At 43.1% G+C, this 16,825-nt stretch overlaps 1 protein-coding gene across 5 annotated transcripts in view; it reads right to left on the bottom strand.

Annotated features, from left to right (window-relative positions):
• Positions 1–3,291: 3,291 nt before the first annotated feature.
• Positions 3,292–16,825, bottom strand: part of lrrfip1b (leucine rich repeat (in FLII) interacting protein 1b) — a 31,853-nt gene continuing 18,319 nt past the window's right edge. For 3 of the 5 annotated variants that reach the window (XM_079735059.1, XM_079735058.1, XM_079735061.1), the window contains 10 exons: positions 14,988–15,023; positions 14,711–14,836; positions 13,989–14,159; positions 13,239–13,331; positions 11,922–12,036; positions 6,919–6,968; positions 6,580–6,700; positions 6,268–6,347; positions 5,920–6,024; positions 3,293–5,638 (listed from right to left, as the gene is read on the bottom strand). In XM_079735059.1, coding sequence (XP_079591185.1) covers positions 5,528–5,638; positions 5,920–6,024; positions 6,268–6,347; positions 6,580–6,700; positions 6,919–6,968; positions 11,922–12,036; positions 13,239–13,331; positions 13,989–14,159; positions 14,711–14,836; positions 14,988–15,023 — 1,008 coding nt within the window. In that variant the 3' untranslated portion in view covers positions 3,293–5,527. Of the gene's footprint in view, positions 5,639–5,919; positions 6,025–6,267; positions 6,348–6,579; positions 6,701–6,918; positions 6,969–11,921; positions 12,037–13,238; positions 13,332–13,988; positions 14,160–14,710; positions 14,837–14,987; positions 15,024–16,825 lie in introns of all 5 variants that reach the window. The other 2 variants (XM_079735057.1, XM_079735060.1) reach the window with 2 other exon arrangements.

Here is a 16,825-nt window from a genome sequence, read left to right as displayed (position 1 = left end):
AAATACTTTACTATTGAGCAGTGTTTGTAATAACGCCGTTTAAAATAACGCCGTTATGTAACACCGTTATTTTTTCAGTAACGGGTTAATCTAACTAATTACTGTTTCTCTCGTTACAACGCCGTTACCGTTACTGTACGTTAAATGCGGTGGGTTACTATGAATTGATTGAATAAACTGCGTAATCCGAACGCACCCCTGGCTCCAAACACAAACTGCTAGTGAGGAGACTGGGTGCGTTAACAACGAGATAAGCGATAATGATTGGCTAAGGCAGAGTCATGTTTCATGGTAGCCAATCGGAGCCAGTGTTTTTACACACAAGCCAGGACACGTGCGCCACACACACACGCACGCACGCACGCACACACACACACACACACACACACACACACGCACGCACACACACACACGCGCAAACGCACACACCAAACAGATTCGATGAAGCAGCCGAAATGGCGAGTCCGGAGCAATCCGATGAAAAGTTGGCATTTACTGTAGTATTCGGCAAATGTTCCAAAGCCTTTGCAACTAAGCAAATTAAAATTCAGTTGGAAGTATATCAGGGCCTTGAATGGGCAGTTCAACCATTTAACACATTAAGGCCAAGTGAAAATTGCTCGGAAAAATCTGAATTCTTTGACATATAGCAACTTTCTTTTTTTACAGTAACGCAAATAGTTACTTTCCCTGGTAACTAGTTACTTTTATTATAGAGTAATTTAGTTACTAACTCAGTTACTTTTTGGAACAAGTAGTGAGTATAGATCCCTATAACTAATTACTTTTACGTTCCCAAGTAACGTTCCCAACACTGCTATTGAGTGACGTTGTAACCGTCTGTTGGCATCGATTTTGCTCAGTTTTAAACGTTGTGTACTGGTAAACCAGCTCTAGATAAGGGCAATAGTAGGTGATAGGCTACAAGGTAATAAAGGCGTTCAAACTTAAAACTGATCCTACTATGTTCTATGTTCAATGACCTGCTGTGAAGAACTTTTAGACTCCCAACGCAGTACACATGAATGGTCGCTGTCGGAAACACGTGTAAGCGTGAACGTCATCACTGATGAGGCGTCTCATTATCACCAGGACCGTGACACGCCTATGAACAAGGAAATTATGTAGGTTCCCGCCCAGACGCGATTAGCTGATACGCTTTGCAATATCTTTCGCAAAGCAAGTGGGTGTCCAGCCTATAGTCCCATTACCAGGTCCTTATCAAGCCAAATATTCTTAAAGGGGTCATATGATGTTATTTTTGCGGTTACGGGTAGTCATTTCATAAGAGCTGGAATAGGTTTACATGGTTTAATGTTAAAAATACACCTTATTAGTCTTAAACTGTTCATTGCTGCAGAACCACTTTCCACCTGTCGGAAACACTCGGTTTTAGCTCCTGTCTCTCCCCCCTCAAGTCAACCCCTCCCAGAAACCCCAGCCCAATACATATGAATGTAAACACATGTACACACACCAACACAATTTCCTTTTATTATGTACAGCCCAAGCTGTGGAACTCGCGAACTGCACTGTCGGGTTTAACAAGAACGTCATCAACGTAACAGCTAAGTTAAAGGTACGAAATTAAATTGGAACAGTGGCTTAGTGCATGGCAAATAATGTTAAATAACGGCAGTAATTTGTTTTGCGGCAGTAACATTACAGTCTCTATAATCCTAAATCGAACTCTACACTTGAACAATGTTTAACATTTTGTATTTGGAAAGACTATCGTCATATTGCTAAACATTTTTATGGTACGGTAGGTCTAAAAGGCGTGGACTTTGAGCTTTGTAGATTAGCAGACCTTATACATGGATATAAAAGCAACATAACACACAAAAAAAACATAATATCACCCCTTTTAAAATCACAATCGGTGCATTTCAAGTAGCTTGTAGCTTAAAATCACATCAACATTTCTGCAGTCAATGCTGATTGATAGTGATTTCAATAATGCTATAAAAAGGAAAATCTCTTTGTTTTCAAGAATTTTTGAATCGACACTTCCAAAACCCCTCCCACACACGCCACCCAACCAGTACAGCCGAGCCGAGCTTCGCGTCAGACAGTTGCACAGCTAGTTAGAGTGGAAAGAACGCTATGGAGAAGATTCTGAAAAGTCTACCGCCTGCAACCGGGAGTGGCTCGATTTCACATATTACGACTTTAACCGCCTGCAAATCTGCATGCATGCACGCACTTGCAAAACCTACATGCACATGATTGTCACAGATAATATCTTCATGAACAATCTCCTTTTAGGTCACTCTTCAACTGTTTTAGAGTTCTGACCAAAACAGAGCTCTCAAAAAACTGTTTGAACCGTAAGATGTTCCAGCTTCCTGTTTGGGAATTCAAGTCTTCCCAAGTACTAGGCTCAACCTAGAAATGTGAAAGGTTTCCGCAACTTTCATTACCTTGTTGTATCTTTTTGCACAGGTACGCCAGAGGACGTGAAGAAGGTGCCCTTTTATAGTTCTACAAGACAACAAAATAATTGTGCACAGTTTGGCCTCCCTGGGGAATACAGCTCCTGATTCCCAAGTAGTCCTAAGTAGTGACATTTCTGAATGCTATAGCTTGACTGTCGTAGCTAGCTAGTTCTGCATTTTGTTATAATGAGCGTTTGTTTACAAGCTCTCAAAAGATGTCTATCCTTGGTATAAGTTTGGTAGCCTGAATTTGCCTGATTTTGTAAAAACTAAAAATGCTGCATTTTGTGCTAGCATAGAATGTAGGATACATTTACTTTAGAATATAATCAATTCATTTTATTTTAAGCAGAGGTAGTTGTGGCATTGCTTCTTTCAATCTAAATTTTGAGATTGTTGAGTCTTGTAATGGAAATTCTTGAATAAAGAGAACAGACTCGGGTTGCCTTTGTTACCATTGTATGCGGTTTTGTAGTGTAGCAGGTGGCAGCTGGCTGTTCTAATGCTATATGTGCATATAGCTAGCAGTCTCTCCCTGAACGCGTTATTTACGGTCTTCATAGATATACAGTACTGTAGGCTAAATACATTAAGGGTGCAACTTAAAATGCTACCTTTTTTACTGCAGTAATCACTTGCTGTTGTTGTGTCAATATGGTCCGATTTTAAACAAGATTGATGTTTCTAGGGAACAAAGTTACATACAGTGTTAATAAGAGTTTAATAATGTAAATTGTAATGTAAAAAAATATGGATTTTATCAGGTGGGCCAAAGCTCTGCAACCAGAAATTCTTGGAAACAGTACAAACAAACAGAATAATGCATTACCTACTATAAATAGTATTCAAATACAGCATTTTGACCCCTAACCATCATTAGAATGGGCCTATATAGGCCTCTTGCCTAATCATCTATAACAGTAATTCACTTGTGTGTTATAAACATATACACACATTTCAAATAGATATAACTATATTAGCACATAAGTAGCTCAATTAAAAGCTAAATGACAATAAGGAGTCACCTGAATACTGACTTGAACCTCGGACCCCCAGATTACCAGTGTAATGGCAGAAGGTCGGTTACTACGGGTTGCTTCTATGTGAGCTACCAGGCGGAACATCGTTTACTACTTCTGTTGCTAATGTTTGAGCTACCACCCAGAACAATGGTTACTAATGGCTGCTACTGTGTGAGCTACCACCCAGAACATCAGTTACTAATGGCTGCTACCATGTGAGCTACCACCCAGAACATCGGTTACTAATGGCTGCTACCATGTGAGTTACCACCCAGAACATCGGTTGCTAATGGCTGCTACCATGTGAGCTACCAGGCAGAACATCAGCGGATTTGTATGATAGTAGTTTATTTGAAGTGCTCAGCACAGGGAACCCTGCAATCTTTCGGGGATTCCAAAGTACAGGCTAGCTTGTGACAGGTTACAGTAGCGTCAATATGGAAGTAAAATGTAGGAGTTTTTTGTGTTCATACAAGCAGAGATACTTCGGTACATAGTTCAGTCATTCATTGGGCAAAGCATTTCAAAATGAAAGGTTGCCAAGGAGAACCTATTTTGACATTTATTAGCTGGTGATAATTCATCCCAAGAACCATGATGACTGTTTCTATTGTAAAGAAGCCTCACGCCGTTGTTGTTATGTTATGTCTTCTAAGCAGTTATGTTTACAAATCGTGTCAACCTTTCTAACTATATTTAACCATTCACACATTTTTCCACAATAAAAAACCTGCGTTCGGCCTACAACGATCGAGTGAGTCGGAGCTGAGCTGATATTTAAGTCCCCTTAAAGGAGTAAATCCTTGTTGTCACAATAAATAAATCCTCCCCCCCCCCCCCCACCCTCAACATTCAGATCTACAAACAATAAAAAGCAAGATATAAAACAAAACACCAGTCTGCGGAACCAAATATATATACATAAAGAAATAACATGAAAACCAAGGCAAGACAATGCCAAATCCAGCAGAATCCAGGAAATTTCTTCTCCTTCTAGCTTGTAGGAAGACATGTTGATCCCTAGTGTCCAAGGAGAGGTAGTTCCACACATAACAAAGACCTTAGAAATGACACCGCTACCCTCTATTTAAACCCAGAGATCCGCGTTCACATCCAGAGGATATAAAACATGCACAAAAAATACAAATAATGTCCTGTGTTTTTCCTACTCTTACCGGTATTTTCTGAGTACTAAGTGCGGTGCATTGGACACATGTATGCAGGTTAGATAATTCCAAGTAAGAAATAAAGAGGTTTGAAACAAAAGATAAACAAAATGTTGCTTGAGTCTTGAAGGGGGGGTGGGGGCCTGGTCTGGAGGGGTTGTGAAGCTACATCACATTGACACCCATGAGGGTACACCGTATATAATATATTACACACAGGGGTGTAAGATACATGTATATGTATTGCAACGACAAATGCTCCCCTAGGTCTTTTGTTGCAGATGTTTGTTTCCAGGATCACCGATGCCGGGGTGGGGAGGTTGCTTGCCAACAGGGCAAAGAGTTCCACCAATCACAGGGAATGGATTTCACATTCAACCTAGCGGTGGCGAGGTTGGGTATCCACAACTCAACCGGGACTATCAAATTCGGCTTTTACCCCGACCTGCAGTTCCTCGGGAAAGCTTTGTGCTGGTTTCCCAAACCAAACGGGCCTGGTTTACCCTCTGTGTACGGTGCATCAGTCCACCAGTCCGTCTGGAAACGTCCAGCGACCTTGATTGTCTTGTTTATAGGTCGATTAGTGACAGGCCGTGGATACGCCTGGCAGGCGAGGCCATGGTGATTGGCGACTCCAAACTCGTCCGTATTGCACTTTGCCTTCGACGGGTTGCAGAGAGCTCCTCCCCACTGGGGGGGTGAGGAAAAGAGGGAGCGAGAAGGGAAGAGAGAGAGAGAGAGAGTGAGAGAGAGAAATGTAGGTTGAGCGAGAGAGAGAGAGAAATGTAGGTAGAGAGAGAGAGAGAGAGAGAGAGAGAGAGAGAGAGAGAGAGAGAGAGAGAGAGAGAGAGAGAGAGAGAGAGAGAGAGAGAGAGAGAGAGAAAGAGAGAGAGAGAGAGAGTCAGTGCTGGGCGAGCAGTGCGGTGCGGTTAGCCTTTATCTTCTCCAGGCGCTTGGAGAGGTGGCTGTTGCTCACCTCCACCTCCTCCACCCGGTCCAGGGCTGCCCTCAGCTGACAGACAGACAGACAGACAGACAGACAGACAGACAGACAGACAGACGGAGACGCAGACAGACAGACAGACAGACAGCCGGAGACGCAGACAGACAGACAGACAGACAGACAGACAGACAGACAGACAGACAGACAGACAGACAGAAAGACAGACACAGAGAGGTAAGTAGGACAATATGTATCTTTATTCTTCTAAACCACACACCCAAAAAGAGTGTATGGACGATAGGTAGAGAGACAGAAGACAGGAAACCTGGTTGAGAGAGAGGACATCTTACCTCTCGCTGTAGTTTGCGTTTCTCCACCTTAAGTTCATCCTCCACCTTTTCCGCACTTTCTGACGCCGTCCTGTAGCGCGACACCTGGCCCTCCAGCCGTATGATCTGCAGGGAAAGGTCAAAGGTCAACAGAAGCGTATTGTCTTTATTTTATGGAGTTTCATGCATTTCATGATTCATGCTTTACAAGTCAACTTTATTTCTACCCGTTAAATACTTGGAGAAACTACCAATGCTGTGTTGTGTGTGGACCCCAGGAAGACTAGTGGACTAGAACTCATGAGGTTCATTAATATACAAATGACAAATGATACAAATGAGTAACATGTAGGACAAGGTGTCGCGTACGTTCTGCTCCAGAGCGGTCACTTCCTGTTCTGATTTCACCAGTTTGAATTTGAGATCGCTGATTTGTCGGTTGGCGTCCCCTGTGTCAAAGAGCAAAGAGCACACGTCAACGCCGACAAGCTCCAGCATAAAACATTTGGCTATGGTTAGAAACATGGAAAAGAGAATAGGATTGAGTAAATGATTCAACAGTCAATTCAAGGTTCTAATCAGATTATGTGAAAAACGGAATCTCTATTACTAAATTATTAGTCTATTACTAAAAGACTAGAAAACATTGATTTGTTAAGTTTTGGGGGACCAGGGGCTCACTCTGGAGGTCAAGGGTGTGGGGGTCCAGGCCGTTCTCGAGGAGGCCGTCATCGCCGTCGGCAACCGGAATCTCTGCTCCGTTCTTCTGCCTCTGGTCCAACTGAGACTTCAGACGCCTGACCTGTTAGACAGACGGACACACACACACAATTATACTCAATTACCATTTCATATTTATACCCTTACAACACAGACAGACAAACACTTATGTAGAACTGCAAGCATTACCGTAGACTATTAGATAATTTCAACACTCACCACGCACTCACGCACTAACACCCACACTTTTACACTTTAGCACACACACACACACACACACACACACACAGAAAAAGTCACCTGATCTTGTAGACTCTCCCGCTCATCAACAAGCTTCTTCAGTCGCAGCTCTGAAGGCCAGAAGATAAGAAGACATCAGGTGGGTGATTCGACAGTTTACATGAAGATGCATTACAGTACATTATGAAACACACCATGCAAATTTAGAAAAACCTGATAGTAGTATTAAAGGTCACAATATAAATTGGTGAATTGATTGAAATTAAAAGGTACCAGATATCATCAAACACATTCATCAGTGTTTATTATGAGCCATGCATGAGTGTAACGCCATGAATCATGAGATTGATTTGTTCTGATTCTGATTAGAATGAGAGACTGGGTGACCTTACCACGTTCAGGTGATGTGAGAGAGCTGGACAACTTGTTTTTACAAGAAACTTTGTTAAATGTTATAATGTTATAATAAAGTGATATTTAGGTGACCAATCCTTCAGCTAGGTTCAGACAACTTCTGTCTTAATTTATGTCCCTCCTCAATAATCCTTCTCTAAGTGGTCATAATTTCATTTGTGTTCAGTGCATTTAATAACATTAATTAATATCAAACGAACAAATATCAGCATTAAACAGCAAACTAGGAACTTCATTGAATAACTTGTTGAACAAATGCACAGAGACATTCACATTTGTTCTTATTTTTTTATTTATTGAAAATCAAAATAAACACATGAAACAAAAAAATGATATTATGACAGTGTCACTGAGAGTGATACAACGCTTAGACATCAAACTAATGATTGATGAAACGTTTTTAAAATTAAATTAGAAAAACACACACACACACTGTACATTATTTATTGTTCAAACCTCCTTTGAAATCCATATAATTAATTAAACAATAAATTAATAAAGTTGTATCGTATCGTATATTGTATTGATGACACATATTGACAGATTTGTACGTCTAGGATATGCTGCAGCTCTTTTGGTTTCTTCTCTTGTTATAAGAAAGGCCCTTCCTTCCTTGCTGTTGTTTGACACACCCTGGCACCAGAGACGTTTCTCTTTCTTGAACAAAGACCTCTACTATGGGCTGTAATATGGTTAGCTCCAGCTGTGCTGTCGATCTGTGCTGTGCTGTCGCCTCTGTTCCAGCTAGCAAGTTAGCTTCCACACAACTGTCCAGTAATCCAATGGGATCTTCTTTGCGATGCCAGTTATTTAGCCTTGATTGGTGTGCGGTTATCCCCGCTGCCTTTTGACACTCTTTCAAGTGTTTCTCACAAAGGGGATGGTTTATCATGGCCAATTCCGGAATGACCATTTCCTGAATTTCCGGAGAGACCATTTCCTGAAATTCGTAGACGAGCATTTCTATACCACTCTTTGCCCTTTGTGGCCTTTGTCCAACATGTTTGGACGTTATCAGTCGGAATCTGTGCCGTTTGGGGTTGGTTTCCTGACCTTCGGACAAAACGTCGGTCTTTGGTGAAAAGACCGTGGGGACCATCTCGTCACAATCGGTCGCTGTCTTTAACTCCCCCTGGGGTTTCTGGTTCCCGGGGTCTTCCGCTCCTAATAGCTCTAGCTCTACTCTGGGACTGCCCCTCAAGGGGGTTCTTTCAACTCCTTGGTTGCCATTTCTCGTAGCCCTCAATTTCTTCTGCCGGACTCCACCGATGACTCCAAATAAGTTATGGGGGTATTTGGTTGTGGATCTCATCTCCACTGTGGCAACATGGGACAATAATTCACTGTTGTGCAAAACGGGGACAGGAGGTTCTTGGTTCTCTGTGGAGTTAATCTTCTTCACAAGATTAGCACTACGTTCCATGGTGTTGGTGATTGGAGATCCCTGCTGAGACTGACAAGAAGGGGCTCCCCTCCTATCAGGTAAGTCCTTAAATGCAAGTCCATGGGCTGTCATTTGAAAGCCGTCCAGGGTATGACTTGCATCACACAAGGGCCCCTTCACGTCACCCAAAGGACTCTGACTGATGGTGGCCTCCTCTGCATTCTCTGTGTGGTTCCCTTGTATATCCTCTACATTCTCCATGTTGTTCCCCTGTATATCCTCTACATCCTCCATGTTGTTCCCCTGTATATCCTCTACATTCTCCATGTGGTTCTGCTGTATATCCTCCACATTCTCTGTTTTGTTCTCCTGTATATCCCCCACATTCTCTGTGTGGTTCCCCTGTATATCTTCTAGAGTCGATAGCCACTGCTGGAATAAGAGTGGTACCTGAGGGAGGATTTTGGAGATCTTTGCAGCCATGTGGCGATCATCCATGATCCCTTTCATCATGCCCTGAACAGCCTCCTCGAGAGCGGCATCATAACACATCTCTGTAGGGGAGGAGGACAAGACCATTGGCTTGGAAGAGCCTACCTCAACCCTGTTCCTTGGACATTGCGAACGTGCGTCAGCGGTTGCGACCCGACACAGCCACAGATCCTCTGTGGGAGCATCCCTGCTATTCCCTGAGTCCAAGCCTCCACTTCGAGGAAGCTCTCGGTCTTGTGGTCCGGATCCATGTGTAAGGAACTCCACTTTACACTCTTTGCTAGCATGCTCCTTGCGATGTGGTATACCTCCATCAGACCTCGTTTCACCATTGAATGTTTGTGGACTATAGTCTGCGTGGTGCAACTTAGAAGCGTCAGACTGATACGGGAGATCCAATGGAGTGATTAACTGTATGTCACTCAGCTTTGCCCGACGGCTTTCCCCTCCAAGCGTGGAACCAACTACACCGGTTTGACCAGGATGTTCTACAAACACGGCATTATCAGTTACGGTGCTATTGGTTTGTGTTTGACTTCTTGGTCCTGACCGAATCCCACCCATGTCCCAAAGACTCTCATTTTTCACAAGTGGGCACTCTTCCTTTAAGGTTGTTTCAAGGGTCGATCCAAAATCGCAATGCCTTCCCCTCCTCTGGCCTGATTCTCCAAAGGGTTCCAGTCCAATGAGGAGAGGCGCTGCTATTTCTATTTGAGTCGTTGGTTCCCCCGTGGTTTTCTGATCCAGCTTTGCTTCCTCCTCAGAAGAGCAGCACTCTCTGTTAGGTATGGGAGAGTTAAAATCTTCAACCGTTGGTCCATTATTTTGTTCTTGATTTTCAACAGGGATACAAGTACAAAGAACGGCCTTTTCCCTTTTACCTTCTGTGTCTTGTGTGTATTTAAAATAATCAAAATCACTTGTTTTGTCATGCTGAATATTTCCAGCATTGTTTTCTACCTCATTTCTTGTTTCCTGTTTAGCTTTGCGCACGCCGTTTACTTCTGATTGAAAACGGAGATGCAAAATGGCTTTATAAGTCAAAGGTACAGTGGTGACTGCAAGCCGATTCTTTTCATTCTCCCCACTTAGTAAATGTTGTTTGCCAGAAGACCCGTTCAAAGCCACTGCCTTGGTCTGGAGGAAGCCAGCCTCCGCACACAGAGGTGAAACAAGCCCTGATTTATGGGCCTTGATTGGATGCTCGTAGTAATTCCCATCACTTAACGGATCCATTTCGTTTGAGTTTGACGCCGCATGCAAATTGGTTCCTCCAAAACAGAATTCAGCTTTGTTTCTAGAGTGCCTCTCGGGGCTAAGTGACTCCTTGTTTGCCCTCTTGACGAGATGATTCCAGGTGAACTTTGCATATTTGTCCTTGTGAGGCTGCACATTTGAGTCTGTCCTGTTGGGAGTCATCAGTCCTTTGGCCCTGTCAGTTTGGATCGTGTACTCTTTACCTCCCTCAGTCAGAGGGTAAGTGGCGGGTTCATTTCTGATTGGCTGCTTTGCTCTTCCCTCGGTTTTCATTGGATATCCAACGCGTCTGTCCGGTCCTACGGGGAACTTTTCCTTGCTCACTCTTCTGCTCGGATGGCTTTCCATCCCTATCTTTGATCTCACGTCTATTCTGGTGTATTCCCCGACTAGGGAACTGGGAGGTGACGGGGAAGCGTTATGTACTTTAGCAGAGATATTATCGGTAACGTTTTCCATCAGATGGTCACTACCGCCTGCTGGTGCTCGGCCCAAGTTGAAATCTGTCTGCTGCTCTCGTATGCTGCCTGCAAGATTGTTTTGAGAAGGAGAAAATAAGAGGAGCAAGCATAGTTTCGTCAGTTCAGAGTCAGACCGGATCAGAGGACAAGCCTCATCCATTCTGATTGGTTGGAGAATAGATTAAGAAGGCCAATTATGGGGTAATTGGAGAGAAGGACAAACAAAACCAGAGCGAAGGTGCTGAGAAAGAGACAGGTGTTGAAAGAGGATGAGGTTGAAAATACAAAAAATGTTCATTGAAATAATTCAAAAACAAAGTAATCGGGTCAAGATTGAACACAAAAATTAATCAGCATGATTATTTCATCACAAAGGGATCTGAGGAGAAAATGCAATTATAGTGTAGTACAACATAGTTCAGGTTCAAGTACATTATCGAGCACACTTCTCTAAAGACTGATGTTGCAAACCAACCCTTTAGGTATAATATGTAACATTTCCCATTGAAATATCTACAAAAGAGTAGACCTAAGGATTCTCGATGTTGTTGGCATTTACCCACATAGAAAAAGGCTGGCCGAATTCATAAATAGAATAAATTGCAGGTTCAGGAATCAGAATTAGAGATGCCAGAAATACCCACATAACATTATCTACAACTATTTGGGTAGTCGACTCAACAAATGGTTAGGAAGTTTACCTTATTTTACTAGCAAATATTTCATTTAAATGAAATAAAATTATGTTAATGAACCTGACTAAACGTAACTTCAATAAAACTCATACGTGAACATGATTTCACAACATGAGTCACGACAGATATTTTCACCAGCAATGGTGGTGAAGACAACAGCTCCCATGATCCCACGCTCCTTCACAACATCATCAAACTATGTTTTTTGTTATTGTTTTGATTAAACGGCCCCTAGCAGCAGGCGATACATACTATACCTTTAAGGTGCCATTGTTCAATGATTATTATAAAACTATACCTCCAGCTCAGAGGAGCAGAGGAGGCAGTACGTCAATTCATAAGTCAAGCGTTCCTACTCACCAAGCATGCTCTCTCCACCACCAGGAAGGAGTTCCTGTGAGTCCGTGCCATCGGTCTCCACCTGGGCTGCATCTCCATTGGTTGTAATCTCTGGTGACAGCTCTATTCCATGTTTCTATTGGGAAACCATAAAATAGCACATGTTGAACAAATATTTAATGTGTGAGTAGAAAGAAATCGAGTCTAAAATGTTTGACTAGTTGACCTACTTGTGGACTCTGAAAGGCAATATGAGCGCAACAATCAGAATTTATACTGTTTATATATATATAACAGTATAAATATACACACATATATATATTCCATGTTTCTCACAGTTAATGACATTGTTTTTATCCCAGTGTTTCAATCAACTGTATGTCAAATTCAGCTTTGACCTGAAGTCTCATGCCCTGTTAATTATTAAGTATAAACCTTCAAATCAACCGTTACCTTGAGCAAATCTCTATGTCGAACCACCTCCCCCCTAAGCTGGTCTCGCTCCCCCCGCACAGAGTCTGAAAACTCCACATGCCTTTCGAGGGCCTGACGATTGGCCGAGAAGCAGGAAGTGGCCGTGAGGGGTTGGGGCCAGAGAAGCGGGCGGTGGTTAGTCAAGAATAAAGAAATACAAGAAAGAAATGTTATGATGGAAAAAAAATCAAATAGAAGTTAGAAGATGCACTAAGTACCTCGACTAGGAAAGTTAGTGGTTGGATTTTATTAGAAAGCAATAGTGTAGAAAATACAGTGTTTTTCTCAGTGGCGTGGTTAGCAATCATGCTAGCCAATGTCAGTTGGTTCAGCTAGTACAGTACTAGCCTTTACAGTGGTGGCGTACCGCTATCTTTTTCTCCTTCCACTCCAAGGTTTCCTGGAGGTCAGTGATCTCTCTGGCACTGCCGTCTCTCGCGAGACGCAGCTGAGCCACCTCCTGACCACAGGATGTGTCCCGCACGAAGTACGTTAGGAAGTAAGGGAAGCGTCAGAGGACAGAAAAGGAGGAAAGGTAGGTAAGTATGTGAGTATATGAGAGATAGTGATGTGAAGTGAAGCAGAAACGTTTCATAGCAAGAGCAGGAATAAGTTGTTTAGTCTCACCCCAACCAGAGATGCACAAAGACGCACAAATGTGTGTGTGCGTATGTGTGCATTTGTGCGTGCATGCGTGTCTTTCTGAGTGCGTGGGTGTGTGAGTGTGTGTGTCTGCGTGTGTGTGTGTGTAGGTGTGCGTATGTGTGCGCGTGTGTGTGTCTGTGTGTAAGTGTTTGCGTGCGTGCGTGCGTGTGTCTGCGTTCGTGTCTGTGTATGAGTGTGTGTGTGTCTGTGTGTGCTCACGTTTAGCAGTTCCTCGCTCTGTCTCAGGGTCTGCTCCACGTTCTTGAACTTGAACTGCAGGATGCCGTGGGAGTGTCTCTCCCTGTCCAACTCCTGGAAGAGAAACAGACGCAACATGACGTGTGCAGCACATCTTCCCTCCCACACGCCACCTCAGTGGCCTCACTGGGCTCCAGGACACAGGCTGTCGAAACCGGTTCATTGCAGCGCTGAAGGTCGGAGCAGGTGCTCCGTGCATCCATGTCACGGAGGGTGTGTGGTGATTGCTGGTTGAACCTGTGGTCCACCACAGGTTCAACCATCCATCACCACACACCCTCCGTGACATGGTTCAGCCTCACCCAGCCCCAGAGTCCAATCGGTCTGACTCAGGGCCTGGTGAGGCTGCCTCAACCAGCCATCCGCAAAACACACTCCACAACGTGTGTATCCCTTGTATCGTACATAGCTTTATCATATATAGACACAAAAAATATCGCTTTCGTTTCAAGGAGAAATATGGATAAGCATAACTGAATATAGCTTGGTGGGTTTAAAGGTGATATATTATCCCACCAGGTGTGAGTGTGATTAGCCGTTACAAGCCGTTTTGAAAATCGGCCTCTTGTGACATCACAAGTGGGCATGTCCACCTAGATTCATGACGGATAGATGAGTTGGGCCAGAGAACAGAACACACTGTATCCACGCAAGGGTCAACCCAGGTCTCCGGACCGCGACGGGAGTCCCCGTGACCTCCGACCCGCTGACCTTGGTCTTGTCGCCGTGCTCGCGGTGCATCTCCCACAGCCGCTCCTCCGTGTCGGCCAGCTCCTCCTTCAGCGTGTCCACCTGGTACATGAGGTAGGACTTCTCGTTGTGGAGCTGGGCGTTGGACACCATGGCCCTGCGGTACTTCTCCTCGGACTCCGCCAGAGAGTCCTGGAGCAACACAACCATCCGGGTCCAGACCCAGAGTGCTTAATGGGTATAGAGATATAGAGGGGCCATCTTTTGATATGAATATATTATACAGGTAGACAATTGCCGTCTTTAATATAGTTTTATTATAGGATACAGAGGGGTCATCTTTAAATATATATATATATATATATATATATATATATATATATATATGATAGAGATGTACAGGGGTCATGTTTAATATATATATATCATGCAGATACACAGGGGCCATTATTAATACATATATATATATATATAGTAAAGATATCCATGGTCCATCTATAATATATATATATATATATATATATATATATATATATATATATATATATATATATATATATATATATATATATATATATATTAATTATAGCGATATCCAGGGTCCGTCTATAATAAATATATATATATATATATATATATATATATATTATACAGATATACAAGGGCCATCTTTAAAATATAATAGAATATAGATATATTATAGGTTCATATTAAATGAAAGCACACTGATTGCTTTTGAGTACCTTTATGTCCCTGATGGACGCCTCCGTCTCCACAGAGAACGACGTATCACAGCTGCCCCTGCGGGACGAAGGCCCGCCCAGCGAGGCCAGCGTGGCTGCTGATAGGGTGGAAGCTGTTCTGGAGCCCTGAGAGAAACACAGGTCCGGTCACAACCTTGTAATGGTAGGAGTGTGGATATGTCAATCTTCTCTCTCTTGATTAAGTCCAACATAGCCGTGAAGTTTGTGAATAACGGTTGGTGCGTGTTTGTGTTGGTGTATGTATGTAAATGCTTACTTTATCCAGAAAATCCCTCTCAGGTCTCTCTTCCACCTGCACATAGTAAAAAACATGCATTAGTTGTTGATTAGGTAATGGTGTTGGTCAGGTCGCTCACAACCTGAAACCCCTTTGAGGACTTTAGCTGATGGACCTTAGGACTGCAAAGCTGCAGCGACATGATTGGCCTCCAGGAGGCATAAATGGCCTGTGTGATGTAGCAGCAAGCAATGCTACGCTGCATATCAACAGATGGACAAGAGCCTCATTTTGCAACCCTTTTTCTCAGTTTTAGTTTATTTGGTTAAAATGAAACAGCAGGAGAAAAGCGGGCAGAAGGCCAAAAAGCAGGGGCAGCGGTTGAGAGGATGTGACCGATGAGGGGGCCTCACCACTGGGCTGGCACGCGCTGAGCTGGCCCTGGAAGAGGCCCGAGAGCTGGAGCCGAGAAAGCCACTGTAGTCTGAAGGCTGGCGAGAGAGAGAGGCAGGAAGAAAGAAGGAAAGAGAAGGAAGGAAAAAGGAAAAAATTAGAGAAGGAAACAAAGAAAGGGAGGTGCAGAGAAAGGTTTTTTCTTTTATTTTTTATTAAAGGTACGTGTAATTTCTACCACTAGGGGCTGCTCAATCAAAGCAATCACAAAAGACGTAGTTGGATGACGTTGCGAAGTAACGTTGGATCATGGGAGTTGTTGTCTTCACGATCTGACATAACTCAGGCAGAAATCAAGTTTGAGATAGATAGAGAGAGAGAGAGAGAGAGAGAGAGAGAGAGAGAGAGAGAGAGAGAGAGAGAGAGAGAGAGAGAGAGAGAGAGAGAGAGAGAGAGAGAAAGAGAGAGAGCGAGAGAGAGAGAGAGATTGTTGAGAGAGTAACTCTACAATGAAGAAAGATTTTTCCCTATTCAAATAAATTGTCACGGTATTATAACACTATCTATCCTGGATGGCGTCAAAAAGTAAAGTAAAGTGTATGTGTGAAGACACTGCATTATCTTGGTGACTGGCATGAGCCACTAGCACAGCATACTGAGGGAGATGCTGTGGAATTTAGGGGGGTAAAGGGTATATGACACCATGGACATGTGACCAACAGACGTTTACCGTGAACTTCTATGGGTTTGAACATTGTTCCAATAAAAATGGTTCAAACAACAATCTTGATAATGTGAGGACACAAAAAAATACAACATATAACACAAAGGTCTAATTACAGGTACAATTCTGAGCAAGCAGAACAGAGAAACAGAGGTAAGGAGTACTATGAAGGGATCAGCACACACACACACACACACACACACACACACACACACACACACACACACACACACACACACACTCACAGGCTGCGTGCTTCCACGCAGTGTTCAGTTGTTCAAGCACACTCCTACGTGTTTTCACACCCATAGCGCGACAAACATAGTGTCTTCTTCACATAGCCTCTCTGTTTCTGTTCAAGCACAAAAAGTGGGCTCAAATCACTTTTGTTGAGGAAATAAATTGCATAAAGGGGCTCTGTCATTGTCCCCCCACCCCCAAACCCAAGTTGTACAGAATACACCAACTGCAACTACGTCCGGCTGTCTTTTACACACAAACTCTTTGTACCAACCTATTGGCATAACCACATCCTCATGGTGGAACTAGCATCTACTGTTTATATACATACTGTAGGCAGTATATATATATATATATATACACATTACCAATTGTATTTCATTAGAGAAATCAAAAGTAACATTTCTAGAATTACTAGAATTTCTTTCAGGATTGCTAAAGTACTCTGATTGTGAATAATCAAAAGGACTCTGGGCGTTGAAATCCAAAATGTGTATTTTGCTGATCATTGTGTCACATG

Source organism: Pollachius pollachius, assembly GCF_949987615.1.
Source record: "Pollachius pollachius genome assembly, chromosome: 4".
Taxonomy (NCBI): domain Eukaryota; kingdom Metazoa; phylum Chordata; class Actinopteri; order Gadiformes; family Gadidae; genus Pollachius; species Pollachius pollachius.
This window is presented reverse-complemented; position numbering and strand designations above follow the sequence as displayed.